This window comes from Euleptes europaea, chromosome 1, assembly GCF_029931775.1.
Source record: "Euleptes europaea isolate rEulEur1 chromosome 1, rEulEur1.hap1, whole genome shotgun sequence".
NCBI classification, from domain to species: Eukaryota; Metazoa; Chordata; class Lepidosauria; order Squamata; family Sphaerodactylidae; genus Euleptes; species Euleptes europaea.
Window position 1 is genome coordinate 1301512 of NC_079312.1, and position 16135 is coordinate 1317646.

The 16135-nt window shown below is 45.6% G+C and overlaps 1 protein-coding gene across 1 annotated transcript; it reads left to right on the top strand.

Moving 5' to 3' along the window:
* Positions 1-1295: 1295 nt before the first annotated feature.
* On the top strand, positions 1296-9832 carry LOC130493275 (zinc finger protein 420-like; the record flags this gene model as incomplete). The annotated part of the gene is made up of 6 exons (XM_056866975.1): positions 1296-1466; positions 1846-1894; positions 2777-2856; positions 3107-3238; positions 8069-9203; positions 9288-9832. Coding segments are annotated over exons 1-6 (2112 nt in total), but the record flags the coding sequence as incomplete, so codon positions are not given.
* Positions 9833-16135: the final 6303 nt, after the last annotated feature.

Sequence of the window (16135 nt, forward strand, 5' to 3'; positions counted from 1 at the left end):
GTATAAGTATATTTACTAATAGACTATGATTTTTTTTTCTATATATAGTATTGATAGTTTATTAAGATTAGATTACCTACGACGGGATGAACTTTTTATTAAGAGGCAGACAGAGGTGAAGGGGAAGTCTAAAAACTTTTCCATTTTTCTTTTTTCTTTTTTTATTATATGATATGGAATTATAACAACTTTAAGTTAGAATTGAAATTTGATATTGTTATAGATGTTGTTCAATGTAATGGAAAACTTCTAGTATAAAACCTAATAAAATTTATATAAAAAAAAAAAGAGAAGGTGCAGAAAAGAGCAACCAAAATGATTAGGGGACTGGAGCAACTGTCCTGTGGGGAGCGGTTAGGACGCTTAGGGCTGTTTAGCTTGGAAAGAAGGCGGCTGAGGGGAGACATGATAGAGGTCTATAAAATTATGCATGGTTTGGAGAGTGGACAGGGAGAAGTTTTTCTCCCTCTCCCATAATACTAGAACACGGGGTCATCTGCTAAAGCTGGAGGGTGAGAGATTCAAAACTGATAAAAGGAAGTATTTCTTCACACAACACATAGTTAAGTTGTGGAACTCCCTGTCCCAGGGTGTGGTGATAGCTGCCAACTTGGAAGGCTTTAAGAGGGGAGTGGACATGCTCATGGAGGAGAGGGCTATCCATGGCTACTAGTAAAAATGGATACTAGTCATGATGCATGCCTATTCTCTCCAGGATCCAAGGAGATTGCCTATTATATTCGGTGCTGTGGAACACAGGCAGGATGGTGCTGCTGCAGTCGTCTTGTTTGTGGGCTTCCTAGAGGAACCTAGTTGGACACTGTGTGAACAAACTCCTGGACTTGATGGGCCTTGCTCTGATCCAGCAGGGCTTTTCTTATGGTCTTGAAGGTTTCTCACTGGCCCAAGGTCACCTAGCTAGCTTTTGTGGCAGAGTTGCGATTCGAACCTGCGACTCCCAGATGTAATCTGACATTCTCACCCCTATACTGCTAGTCCACTCCTCCTACTCATCCACTCATTTCTGTGTTTGTCTATCTTAGCAAAATAAAACTAAAGTCCAGAAGACTAACACCCTTGATTCTAATATGAGCTTTTGTGAATCAGAGGTCGCTTCTTCAGTTGCAGGTATCACATATATGTGTGGATGTATCTACACACACAATTTCAATCCAAAAATCAGTCTTTGCTTTGCAGGAGGTGGGAGATTTGGCACTTGCCTTCATTGAAGGATCTGGCAGAGGAGGAAGGTGATCTGTTGGTCCAGGTGAAGGCTGTTTGAAGAGGAAGAGAGGATGAGAGAAGAGCCAGACTCAGCTGTCTCAGAATCAAGGAAGGATCCTGATGCCTCTGAGGCTGGGAGCAAAAGGGAGTTGTGGGAGGGAACCGTGCAGAAGAGCCTGGACGACAACCTCCTCCCGCCAGATGTGCAGCTCCATTACCAGGAGGCAGAGGGCCCCCGAAAGGTTTGCAGCCAACTCCACCATCTGTGCTGCCAGTGGCTGAAGCCAGACAAGCACAGCAAGGAGATGCTGGACCTGGTGGTCCTGGAGCAGTTCCTGGCTGTCCTGCCCCCAGAGATGGGGAACTGGGTTAGGGAATGCGGGCCAGAGACCAGTTGCCAGGCGGTGGCCCTGGCAGAAGGCTTCCTCTTGAGCCAGGCAGAGGACCAGCAGGTGAGAGGAATTCATCATTGTAGTGTTGGGTGGGGGGGACAAAGGATATGATCCAGGATACCCTCGAAATCAACATGGGTTACCCCACATTTTAGGAACCCGTCTTAGCTGATTTCCTGTTCCTTTTCTCATCAGCCTTCCCTTTCTGGGATCCCCACTTCTGTTTCAGGTGCAGGAGAAGATCGCTCAGGAGTGTTACCACATAGCAGCTTTTCTGGGTAAGATCAAAAGGGGTGTTGTTCTCACTGGATGGACTACTCGAGTGTAGGTGGGCTGCTTTTATGTCTCCTGGTCATGTGTGGGAAAGATGCTCCACTCTTGTGGGTGGAAGGCGACAGTCGGGTGCTTTCAAAACTACGTTCTATCTGACTAGGTATTGAGTGTCAGTGTACGAAAGTTTTCTCCAAAAGTCGTTTGGCCATTTGACATTTCTGGCCTTATCATTCTCAATTTGTGCTCCTTATCAATAAAATGATTATATATTTATTATATATATAATATGTATAATAGGTTCCTTTATACTCTGCCTTTTTAACTGGGACTTGATGCAGAATATATGAATGATTAAAAGACACGTCAGTCAATAAGTAAGCAGATTAGTACTATAATGTTGGGTAATCAGCTGATTAGAAGATGAGATATTTCAATTTAACAAAGATTCTTAGTAAGATGCAATAATGTATTTGGACTAGGATTGTAGATGGGGAGGAAATCTTGAAGGCGGCTGGGAAGTGTAATAAAGAGGATGTGTCAGTGGCCCCTCTCACTGTCGCCCAGCAGGGAAGTCAAGAGGGGAAGTCCTTGGTACTCCACCAGTCGCAAGGCTGCCTTTTCCTATATGTCCTGTCCTTGCCCACCATTGTGAGATTTAGTACCTGTGGTTCTGCCAGTGGGTTTAGAAGGGCCTGTTAGTTCTTCCTTGTGATTTCTGGACCGATCACAGTTTTGTATATGATAACCGTATTAAGACTAGATTTGTCAAATAATTATCCAAAATAAGGATGCAAAGATAGTTGCGACCATGAGCCAATACAGGGAGAATCTTATTTCCCCAAGTGGAATTAAAATGCAAACCAAAAACGACCTTTTTATCCTCCCAGGTGGTGCCATGAAAACAAAAATGGCTTCTTTGTCGTCTCTTTCTGGCAGAGAGAAAGCAGCTTCCATTCAGCCTGATCGGGTAAGTTTGGAAATCTGGATCCTGCCCCTGGGTGCTTCCCCCGCCCTCCCTAGGCCTGGAAGAACATCTCTCTGTTTCTTTCCCCTGGCTGCTATCTGTTCTGCTCACTGGATAGAAAATGGAAATGTCTGATGGAGGTTTGAGTCTTGAGTGTCAACATCTTATATTCCTTTTGGATTGCACTTAAAAGGGGAAGAATTCTTACATTATTTCTGAAGACAGAAGAATACTTATTTGTTTCTCTTTTCAGGGCCTGGTGACCTTTGAGGAGGTGTCTGTTCATTTCACCGAGGAGGAGTGGGCTCTGCTGGATCCGGACCAAAGAAGGCTTCACAAGGAGGTCATGGAGGACAATTTTCAGAATGTGGCCTCTCTGGGTAAGGCTCTCCTTTCCCTTGATTCACAGATGCTGAAGGCAAAAGCCTTTCCTTCTCGGAAGGACCCCAGCTCTAACCTGGATGGCCCAGGCTGGCCTGATCTTGGAAGCTAAGCAGGGTCTGCCCTGTTTAGTATTTCGATGGGAGACCGCCATGGAAGTCTAGGGTCACTATGCAGAGGCAGTTAATTGCAAATCACCTCTGAATATTTCTTACCTTGAAAACCTTACAGGGTAGCCATAAATCAGCTGCAACTAGTCAGAACTTTCTACCACCATCAGTAAGGGACCGTGGTAGAGCCAGTGTGGTGTAGTTGTTAAGAGCAGTGGACTCTAATCTGGAGAGCCGGGTTCAATTCCCCACTCCTCTACGTGGAGCCTGCTGGGTGACCTTGGGCCAATCACAGTTCTTTCCGAAGTCTCCCAGCCCTCGTGGAGTCTGGGAACGGCAAACCACCTCCAAGTGTATGTTGCTTTGAAAACCCTATGGGGGTCACTGTAACTCAGCTGTGGCTTGATGGTACTTTTCACCACCGTCCCCTGGGCTCTTCCAATAGATACTCTCAGAGGGGATATGTGGAAGGTCCAAACGCAGGCAAGGGAGGGGGTTCTGCATCCTTACTGGAGTCCATATGTATCAGTGTGAAAGCTAAAATATTGGTTTGTAAAGGAAAAGGAAGAAGGCTCACCCCCCGATTGCCCATGGAGGACTGAGTAGCCTCATTGTTCTTCAGTGGGAACGAAAGCGAGAGTACCGGTGAAAATCCCCTGAAAGCAGTGCAGGAGGGGGATTGTCCTCAATAACTGTTTATGGGGAGTCAGGAGGAGGATATTCCTCAGTAACTGTTTATGGGATGTCAATGGGTCATCCTCAGTGGCCTTTCAGAGCAGCCATGAAAATGAGCATTTTAAATAATAACAATAATTAAAATAATAATAATATTTGCATTTGCACAAAACTTTCCGTATGCATTCTATGAAGTTCTAAAAGATATTTGCTTGTCCCGAGGACATTGCAGATATCCATAGGACTAGAGGAGGATAGGTGTGGGGCAGAGTGGGCTGAGGGGATGAATGGTGGTTTTTCTGCTGTGTTCATTTACCATATTCCAGTGTAGGCTTAGGCATGGCTCACAAGCTCAGTAAAATGTGACGGCAGAGCCCTGAAGAACAAATGAAGAAGAACGGAATTTTAGCAGGGGAAGTTTGGCTCTATGTCATGATGAGCTTGACTTCCTGAATTCCTGCCTGGCAGGCTTCTCTGGAATTCAGTTGGGCAGGTGCTGTTTCCCTGTTCTGGGCTGGAGAGCAAAGAAAGAGAGTGTATTCTGCTGACCATTTTTCAGGTAGAGTGGTCTAAAAATGTTCTCAATACAGAAGACAGATTTATAAGTCCTAAAAATAATGTAAATAGGAGTTTTAGGGCTCCATCACCTTTTCCCATCTTGGAGGGACTGTGGGGTCTCTTCAAAGGGACAGAAGCCCCCTTAGACAGTGGCCCTTCATCAGAGCCACAATGGATGGGGATATCGGATCCTGCTTGCCTTGGGAGGGGGCTAAGAAACCGTATCCTGGTGGCTTTGTCTGGGCTCAGGCTTGGTTTAAAAATATGAATATTTCTTGGAGTTAGAATGTGTGAACAACACTGATATGTTTCTTTCCTCTAAAGAAGGAGTTCTGGTTCCCATACCTGATCGCATATCCTCAGTGGAAGAAGCAGGAGATCCGCTTTTCCAAGATTCAGAAGAAACCGAGAGATCAGCAGGTAGGTGTATACTTATGTGGTGGAAGCGGGTAGGACTCCTCTTGGGCTAAATTTCACTAGGTGGAGAACGGAAGGATTTCTCAAGAGGCAATAGCCTGAGAATGGCCAGGGAAACTTTCTCAAGGATGAAAGAGAAATTAAATGCTGACTTGTCTCTATGTTCGCATGGCGGGAAATGTTTATAGAGTGCTTGGCTTGATTTATTTGCATGCTGCCTCTCCACAGTCTTCCTCAAGTTGTCTCAAAAATCAAAATCCTATATTCTGCCTAAATGATTCAATTTGTGAAAGGCAGAGACACAAGATCATCAAAATAGTCACTCATCTGCCTCAAAAAAATCACAAGCACAGTCCTCAGGTCAGAAGAAGTCCATAAAGGAATTAAATTGATAATCCCCAACGTTAAAAACTGGCTAGAAAGACATGTTTTGGCCTTGCTCTGAAAAGATAGGAAGGTACGCTCCAGTAGACAAGGGGCCACCGCTGAAAATGCCCAGTCTGTAGGCATCACCTGCCTCCACTCTGCAGGCAGGGCCCCAGAACACAGGGCTTGGAAGGCTGAACATACCTGGAGGTGGAGAGTATGATGAGCTTTATGAGTTTGGAGCTCAGATTGGGAGCTCTCACCACACCAACAACTTACAGCATCTTATCATTGTGCTCAGTCTATTAGCTTTGGATGAGTATTCACAATTCCTGATCACACCTTGCCTATTTTGCCAAGACATTTCATTTCCAGTTTGCACCTCCCAAGTCAGTGCAAAAAGGTTAGGGGGGAGTGCGGGGAAGTACCACGTCAGCTATAAATCACGGATGCTCCCCGCCTTTCCCTTTTTTTGTTTTTCCTGGATAGAGTCATTTGTGACGTCTTGCTGTAAGCTCTTCCCCTCTCCGTTGGTGTGCTTTCATTGGTCGCTGTCCCTTCGTGTACCTCTCTTGAAAATGGATGCCACAACCTGAACTGCAATGCAGTTTTTCCTCCTTGCCCTACCTTCCCCTGAAGGGAAGAGCATGTGAGGGTTTACTGGCTGCCTTCTGCTCTTCCTCCCCCATGCTGGAGTTCTCCGCAGTGTCGCTGCCTGTTCCCATTGTCCAGAAGTAAAGGAGAGCAAACTCTCAGGGCATGTTAGAAGATCTTGCATCATGCCTGGTGAAGCTAGGCTGGGAGATCGCCTCGAGCACCACCATCTCCACTCCTCTCCCCCCAAGTGTTGAGTCCCAATCTTCCATGGGAACCGGACCACATTCTCTGGCTCAATGGTCTCCCCTTCTTCTAAATCACCCGGGGAGGTGATTATCCCAACTTTGCCTCTTTTTTGCCGCCTGGCTCCAATCAGCTGCCTGGAATTGCTCTATCAGTTGGGCGCTGGCTACCGGAAATGTCCCCCACCTGGCCACTGCTGGCTGCCTAGAGAGCCAAGCGAGCCAGAGCTCAGCAAAATCTTGACACCGGCAGCGGGGGTTGGTGGGGGGCCCTGCTATTTCTCTCCTTCCCGGTAGGTTTTTTGTCCCTCCTTCCCCTCTCTCGTGTCAGGTTACTGTTTCAAGCCAAGTGGGAGAGATTTGACTGAGGACAATTGACCAGAACTTGTGGGAGGAAACCCCACACTCCCCCCGTGAGTGCAGCAAAGTCCCTTTGTCACCGGAGGAGACTCTTTGGCTGCTGCCTGAGTAAGGGATGGAGCTGAAAGCAGGACCACAGGCAGAGAGCTTATTTTCTGGAGTGTAGGAACCGAGCTGAATGGCTGGGGAGCTTCCTGCCTTTCTTGGGGGGGGGGTGGTGCAGGATTCTGCAGAGCCCGAAGTTGGGTTGCAAGACCTGCTGCTGTTCTGTAATCTAGGGAGGAATAATAAATAATAATAATATACGCTCCAATGTGTAAACATCCAAGCATCTCAACGTTCCTGCGCTACTTCAAATAAACAGATTTTTAAAAATTAAAAAGCAGAGAAATGGTTTGTTGAAGGAAGGAGGATAGAGGGGAAGGGCAACAAAGAGAGTGTGGACAGCAGAGAGATGGACAAATGAATACCAATGAAAGTAACATCTCCAGCTTGTCCGCACCTCAGGCATAGCCGTGTTTGAAATGGCAAAATAAAACACTTCATCATATATGCATTAGTTGATAAGATGTACACAATTGAAAAATGACTTCAACACCAAACGGGAGGAAAAAAGCACAAACATGAATCAATAAAACGTTGCGTTAAACTATTCAAAAAGTTGCTGTGTCCTGGATCTCTGTAGCTCAGGAGTATAGTTCTTCTGCAAACGCACTCTCTAGTGAACGCAGTAAGTTCTGTGTCCAAATCCAGGAAGAGATTGGCCAGAGATCCCTGTAGTCCAGCCTCCCATTTCACTCTGTGGTCAACAAGAGTCCCTGGAAGGTTCTCAAGAAGAGGAACACATCCAAAACATCCTCCTCAGAGAGAGAGAGAGACTGCCTCTAAACACGGAGGTTCCATTGAGCCACCTTGTCTCCCATGGAAGTACCCTCCAAAAGAAGAATCAACAGCAGATTAACACAGGGCAGGATTTGTCTCGCCTTCTAGTGATTTCTGTTCTGTCATTATCAAGAGCAGTGAACGGCTTTCTATTCTTGATTCCGCTTTGCTTGAAAGTCTGACCAGTCTTTTCTCTTTATTCCAGAGGCTGATTGTCCGCAGACGGAGTCCGAGGGAGAACCAGAACATCTCCTGTTGGACACAAAGGAGCAGAAACACAACAATGGAACAAACCAGAAGACGGAAAATGAGTGCTCTGCCTCTGAGGGTGTTGACTTCCAGGTGTTTGATATTCACCAAAGAATTAACACAGGGGAGAGACTTGATAAATGCTCAGAGAGTAGAAGGAGCTTTGGCTGGAAGGGAGACCATACTGGCTATCAGCGACTCCACGGTGGGGAGACACATAAATGTCTGGACTGTGGAAAGAGCTTTGCTTGGTGTTCACAGCTTACTGTCCATCAGCAAACGCGCACTGGAGAGAGGCCATATAAATGCATGAAGTGTGGAAAAAGCTTTGCTTCAAGTAGGCAGCATACTAAACACCAATGTCTCCACACTGGGGAGAAACCGTATGAATGCTTGGATTGTGGAAAGAGCTTAGCTTCGCATTCGCTGCTTATTATCCATCAACGTGTCCACACTGGGGAGAAACCATATAAATGCTTGGATTGTGGAAAGAGCTTTGCTCAGAAGATACATCTTACTAGACATCAACGTATCCACACTGGGGAGAAACCATATAAATGTCTGCAGTGTGGAAAGAGCTTTGCTTGGTCTTCACAGCTTATTGAACATCAGTGTATCCACACTGGGGAGAAACCATATAAATGCTTGCAGTGTGGAAAAAGCTTTGCTTTAAGATCACAGCTTACTAAACATCAACGTATCCACACTGGGGAGAAACCGTATAAATGCTTGGATTGTAGAAAGAGCTTTGTTCGGAGTTCACAACTTATTATCCATCAACGTATCCACAGTGGGGAGAAACCATATAAATGCTTGCAGTGTGGAAAAAGCTTTGCTTCAAGTTCACATCTTACTAAACATCAACGTATCCACACTGAGGAGAAACCATATACATGTCTGCACTGTGGAAAGAGCTTTGATTGGTCGTCACAGCTTAATGAACATCAACGTATCCACACTGGGGAGAAACCATATAAATGCTTGGATTGTGGAAAGAGCTTTGTTCGGAGTTCACAGCTTACTCAACATCAGCGTATCCACACTGGGGAAAAACCATATAAATGCTTGCAGTGTGCAAAAAGCTTTGCTACAAGTAGGCAGTGTACTAGTCATCAACATATCCACACTGGGGAGAAACCATATAAATGTCTGCAGTGTGGAAAAAGCTTTGCTTGTTCTTCACAGCTTATTGAACATAAACATATCCACACTGGGGAGAAACCATATAAATGCTTGCAGTGTGGAAAGAGCTTTGCTTCATGTTTACGGCTTACTCAACATCAACGTATCCACACTGGAGAGAAACCATATAAATGCTTGGATTGCGGAAAGAGCTTTGTTCGGAGTTCACAGCTTACTCAACATCAACGTATCCACACTGGGGAGAAGCCATATAAATGCTCGCACTGTGGGAAAAGCTTTGCTACAAGTAGGCAGTGCATTAGACATCAACATATCCACACTGGGGAGAAACCATATAAATGTCTGCATTGTGGAAAAAGCTTTGTTACAAGTGGGCAGTGTACTAGACATCAACATATCCACACTGGTGAGAAATCATATAAATGCTTGCAGTGTGGAAAAAGCTTTGCTTTAGGATCACAGCTTACTAAACATCAACGTATCCACACTGGGGAGAAACTATATAAATGCTTGGTTTGTGGAAAGAGCTTTGTTCAGAGTTCACAACTTATTATCCATCAACGTATCCACACTGGGGAGAAACCATATAAATGCTTGCAGTGTGGAAAAAGCTTTGCTTCAAGTTCATATCTTACTAAACATCAACGTAGCCACACTGGGGAGAAACCATATAAATGTATGCACTGTGGAAAGAGCTTTGATTGGTCTTCACAGCTTAATGAACATCAACGTATCCACACTGGGGAGAAACCATATAATTGCTTGGAGTGTGGAAAGAGCTTTACCAAAAGTTCAGACCTTACTAAACATCAGCGTATCCACACTGGGGAGAAACCATATAAATGCATGGATTGTGGAAAGAGCTTTCCTCAGAAGATACAGCTTACTTACCATCAACGTATCCACACGGGGGAGAAACCATATAAATGCTTGGAGTGTGGAAAGAGCTTTCCTCAGAATTCATATCTTACTAGACATCAACATATCCACACTGGGGAGAAACCACATAAATGCTTGGATTGTGGAAAGAGTTTTGCTTTGAGTTCACACCTTACTAGACATCAGTTTATCCACACTGGGGAGAAACCACATAAATGCTTGCAGTGTGGGAAAAGGTTTGCTTCAAGTAGGGAGCATACTACACATCAACGTGTCCACACTGGGGAGAAACCATGTAAATGCTTGGTGTGTGGAAAGAGCTTTCCTCAGAGTTCACATTGTACTTACCATCAACATATCCCCACTGGGGAGTACATGTCACTGACACCAAGGAGTAATACATTATCTTATTCAGGAGTAGGTTCTCTGCTCCTCCTGTTCCCTGCGCCATATTTAATGATAGTTTGATTACTGAATGTGAGGTTCAGCCTCCTGCAGGAAGAGCAGTAGCTATGCTAGATAAACTAATGGACAGAGAAATCATCCTTTTCGCCAAACTACCCAAACTTTTATTTATAACTTCATACCCTCGCCTTTTTTCCCCGTGGGGAGGTAAAACGGCTCATAGAATTATAGAGTTGGAAGGGACCCCCAGGGTCATCTAAACCAAACCCCTGCACAATGCAGGAAATTCACAACTACCTCCCCCTCACAACCCCAGTGACCCCTACTCCATGCCCAGAAGATGGCAAAAAACCCTCCAGGATCCCTGGCCAATCTGACTTGGAGAAAAATTGTTTCCTGACCCCAAGGTGGCAAACAGCACTACACTGGGCATACAAGAAAGGGCCACGAGAGCCAAACACAGATGCAAACTTTCCTGCCCACCTTCTCATGATCTGCCTAAAGTCATAGAATCAGCATTACTGACAGATGGCCATCTAGCCTCTGCTTAAAATCCTCTCAGGAAGGAGAAGCCACTACCTCCTAAGGAAGCCTGTTCTACTGAGGAACCACTCTAACTGTTAGAAAGTTTTTCCTAGTGTTTTGCCAGAAACGTTTGATTTCATTTCAACCCATTGGTTGTAGTCCGACCTTCTGGGGCAACAGAAAACACCTCAGCACCCTCCTCTATATGACAGCCCTTGAAGTACTTGAGGATGGTTATCATATTACCTCTCAGTCTTCTCCTCTTCAGGCTAAACATACCCAGCTCCTTCAACCTTTCCTCACAGGATTTGGTCTCCAGACCCATCACCATCTTTGTTGCCCTCCTCTGGACACGTTCCAGCTTGTCTGTATCCTTAAACTGCGGTGCCCAAAACTGAACAAAGTACCCTAGGTGAGGTCTAACCCCTGAGCCAAGTGACACCATCTCTTGGTGCTTTTTTCATCCACAAGTGATAATGTAAACCTTCTTTCAAGTCAGTTGAAATAACCCCCCTTAATAAACAAAGGGGATTTAAGAACCTCTCTCTGTCTGACATTGATGCCTATGTAACACATAGGGTTTCTTTGTTTGCCTTAGCAGCAAAGAAAATAAGATCTAAGGTATCTGAAGTTACTAATTAAGTTTAAAACAGTGAGGGAGTACATTCTGGTATTTGTTATAATATTTTAATTGTTGATCTGTTTTATTTATATTGCTGTTTTACCATGTTTTATCCAATTTGTATGTTCTTACTATTTGTTGTATTACTAAGTTTTAGTTATTTGTGACGGCCAACGGCCATATACAATAAATTCTCTTGGCACTCTTGAAAAAAAGAACCTCTCAGGTATCAGAGGCAGTGTGGTGCAGTCATCAGAAGGTCTGACTAGGCTCTAAGAAATCCAGGTTCAAATCCCACCTCTACCAATGAAATGTCCTGCCTGAACCCTGTGCCAGCCACTCATTCCCAGCCTAACCTACCTCTCAGTATGGTTGTCATTAGGATAAAGAGGAGGAGAGAAGAACAGCATGCCAGAAGATTGGAGACGGGCAAATGTTGTCCCCATCTTCAAGAAGAGGAAAAAGGAGGATCTGGGTAACTACCGACCCATCACCTTAATGTCTATACCGGGAAAAGTTTTAGAGCAAATCACCAAATAGTCCGTCCTTGAGCATTTAGAAAGGATGGATCTGATTACCAAGAGCCAGCATGGGTTTCTAAAGAACATGTCAGACTAATCTCAGACTAATTGAGAAAGTTACTACCTTGCTGGATCGAGGAATGCTGCAGACATAGAATCATAGAGTTGGAAGGGAACATCAAGGTCATCTAGTCCAACCCCCTACGCAATGCAGGAAATATCCAACTACCTCCCGCCTACTCCATGTCCAGAAGATGGCCAAGATGCCCTCCCTCATCATCTGCCTAAGATCACAGAATCAGCATTGCTGACAGATGGCCATCTAACCTCTTCTTAACCTCCAGGGAAGGAGTGCTCACCACCTCCCGAGGAAACCTGTTCCACTGAGGAACCGCTCTAACATTTATAAAATTCTTCCTAATGTCTAGACGGAAACTCTTTTGATTTAATTTCAACCCATTGGTTCTGGTCCGACCTTCTGAGGCAACAGAAAACTCAGCCCCATCCTCTATATGACAACCTTTCAAGTACTTGAAGATGGTTATCATATCCCCTCTCAGCCTTCTCCTCTTCGGGCTAAACATACCCAGGTCCTTCAACCTTTCCTCATAGGACTTGGTCTCCAGACCCCTCACTCACCATCTTGGTTGCCCTTCTCTGGACACGTTCCAGCTTGTCTACATCTTTCTGAAATTGTGGTGCCCAAAACTGAACACAGTACTCTAGTTGAGGCTCACCAGAGCACAGTAAAGCGATACCATCACTTTGCGTGATCTGGACACTATACTTCTGTTGATGCAGCCCAAGACTGCATTTGCCTTTTTAGTTACAGCATCACACTGCTGACTCATGTTCAGTGTTTGGTCTACTATAGGTTGTTTATAAGTTATGTTGTTACTGCTGTAGTACTGTGCTGGAAGACTACCTTCTCAGTGGGTCAGTCTAGATGTCCTCAGGAGGTCCTGAGTGGTAACAGTGCTGTTCTAAGGGTATGACTGAAAGACTGATGTGGTAACCATGGAGAAGCTCAGCATGTCTATGTCTGGTTTGAGTCTGGCTGGAACCCAATCTAAGACCGGGTTTGTTTCCCCACTCCTACACACGAAACCAGCTGGGTGACCTTGGGCAAGTCACGCTCTCTCAGCCTCACCTACCTCACAGGGTGTCTGCTGTGGGGAGGGGAAGGGAAGGTGATTGTAAGCTGGTTTGATTCTCCCTTAAGTGGCAGAAAAAGTCAGCATATAAAAACCAACTCTTCTTCCACAAACTGCCTTCTCCTGCATTGACCCGGGAGCTGGACTAGATGACCTGGAGTGTTCTTTGCCATTCTCTGTTTCCAACCCTGCCTGTGACTGGAGAAGCCCCTGCTCAGGAGCTTGTGGGCTTGAGTAAACCAGGGATGTCTTTGGTGAGGGAGTTTCTTCGATTGCGAAATGGTGTCTTAGAGCCATGAACTAGAAATTAACTGTCTCCTACTGGAGATACTCCTTTGCCCTAAGAAGGTACCCAGGAAGTCGTCTTGATGTCACATTGTAGAGGGTGCCCCAAAGAGTGCAGGAGCAGTAGGGGGGTCTTGGGCTTCAGATATCTGCTTCAGGCTGGGGGGGCTGGATGATCTCTGGAGGGCACTTCCAGTTCTGAAGCTCTGATTCTGTCTCTGCAGTAAAGTGACAAGAAGGCAGCTGCCAAGGAGCACTGAGAGAGATTTCTCCTCCCCCCCCCCCACTGAAATACTGACCTGATGCAAGGGTGTGGGGGAGACGGCTTCTGTGCCCAGGCATCAGGCTGGCCATGGCATCTCAGAGGGCAGCTGCTTCTTGCCCCTCCCTAGTCAAAGTGACCTGGAAGGGAGGGGCACTCTGTGTGGCACATGCAGCCAGCCTGCTGCCAGACTGAGGGGTGGGCTTAGGAGAGTGCATCCAGCTTTGCCAAGCCGAAAAAGCTGCCTTTTAACAGTAACCAAAAAAGCTGGAGAAATTTAGTTTTGTTTTTTTCCAGATTTTTATGGGTCGCCAGCTATTATTATTGGAGGCCAATAAAACTGGACTCCCTCACCCAATCTTTACCAAACTTGCAGGTTCGTGTAAGGAGAGTCTCTAGCACCCACAAAGCCATGACGAGGGTTGCCAGCTATGGGTTGGGAAATAACTGGAGGATTTGGGGTTGAAGCCTGAGGAGGGTGGGGTTTGGGGAGGGACTTCATTTGGGTATAATGCTATAGAGTCCACCTTCCAAAGAGGTCATTTTCTCCAGGGGAATTTATCTCTGTGGCTCTGTGGATCAGTTGTAATTGTGGGAGATCTCCAGCCACCACCTGGAGGTTGGCGACCCTAGCCATGACCCAGGTCTGTAGAAGGGGAGGGGAATGGGGGGGTCTGCCATCTGGCACCCTGGGAATGTGAATGTGTGAAGCGGTGCCATTCGCTGTGTCCCCTACTTGAAAAGGAAACTGGCAAGCAGGCTCTACCTGTCCCCAGACAGTGAAATGGATGGATAGATAACTGGTTCCCTCTTTGCAGCTGGCAGACGTACACCCCAAAATCCAGCGTTAAAGGCTGACATTTAAGGAGCTATACAACCCTCACACCAACGGCTTGGAAACAGATTTGGGAGGAACCTCAGAGGTCATCTAGTTGAGCCCCGAGGTCAGTGAGGGTGGGGACAGTTCTCAGGCCGATGTAGGATTGCCAGGTCACTCTTTGCCATCGGTGGGAGATTTCTGGGGTGGAGCCTAAGGAAAGCGGGGTTTGGAGAGGTGCGACACTTCAATGCCATAGAGTCCAATTGCCAAAGCGAGCATTTTCTCCAGGTGAACTGATCTGTTTTGGCTGGAGATCAGTTGTAATAGCAGGAGATCTCCAGCTAGTACCTGGAGGTTGGCAACCCTAGGCCGATGCCTGGAAACTGCCCTGGATGGCTCAAGCCAGTGAGCCCGGCCAGAAGCAATTATTGGGGAACAGAAGAGGGCATCTTCCTGACCCATGAGCAGTTGGGACTCCTTTGTTGGCGTATGTTAGAAAGCGTTGCAGCTCTACAGGCGAGTAAGCACAGAAGACTCAGCACGTAGTACAAAAGTGCTCTTTTATTCACAGTGACAGAATGCTCCGCTTGGTCATCAACTCTCCACAACCCACACCCCAATACATATATAACACACCTATATACATATCTGGCATAGTCTCTCAGCCAATCACCTGTTGGCTGCCTTGTCTCCAGGACTATCTAGCTCAGTCCAGTACAAGCCAGTTTTTCTGCTCAGTCATTGAGCTGTCATGTGACACCACCAATCACCTGGCTGTCACATAGATCTTTTACATCTGCTTGCCATCTGCTTGCCATGTGCAGTCTCATATTCCAACACTCCTCCTAGACTGACATTGCAAGCCCCAATTTGCTTCTAAATAGTTCAAACTTTTCAGTAGATAAACATTTGGTAAAAACGTCAGCAATATTTACATTTGAAGCACAATGTTTCAGAACCATTAAACCATTGTTTACCGCTTCCCTGACATTCTGGTATCTTATTGTGATGTGTTTACTTCTTGTTCTTATACCTTGATATCCAGCCAATTGCTGTGCTGCAGTATTATCACAGTAAACACTTACAGGCATTTCATATTCAAGATTTAGGTCTTTAGCCAGTTGACACAGCCATTCCAGCTGAATCTCACTGTCGCTTAATGCAGAATATTCTGCCTCACATGTGCTGGTAGCTACATGAGTCTGTTTTAAAGACTTCCACATAACCAGTGCCCCATGTAGAAATAACACGTACCCAGTGGTAGACTTTCCTTCTTCTCTTTCCCCCCAACTGGAGTCACTATACACTGTGATTGTTTCCTCTGCATCAGCCTTTAAACACAACCTGGCTGAAGCTGAGCCTTTTAAGTATCGCAGCACCCTTTTTGCTGCATTCCAGTCTTTCATGTATGGACATGCACATTTCTGGCAAAGCAAATGTACTGCCATACAAATGTCTGGTCTTGTCCAACATGACAGATATAACAATGAACCCACCAACGATTGGTATTGATTTTTATCATGGAATACCTTATCATCCACCTCTTTCACATACCCTGTTGTCATGGGAGTCTCAGTGCTTTTGGCCTCTGTCATTTTAAATTTTTCTAGGAGCTGTTCAATCTTTTTCTCCTGGCACAATTCAAAATATCCTTCTGGGTTCCTGGTAATTTCTACCCCCAGATAATTTTGAATGTCACCAAGATGCTTCATTTTAAACAGTTTTCCAGTTGCCTCCTTAAACCAGTTTAGTTGTTCTTTTGTATGACACAACAAACAAAGATCATCAACATATAAAAATACAACACAGTCAGAGCCCTTTACACATTT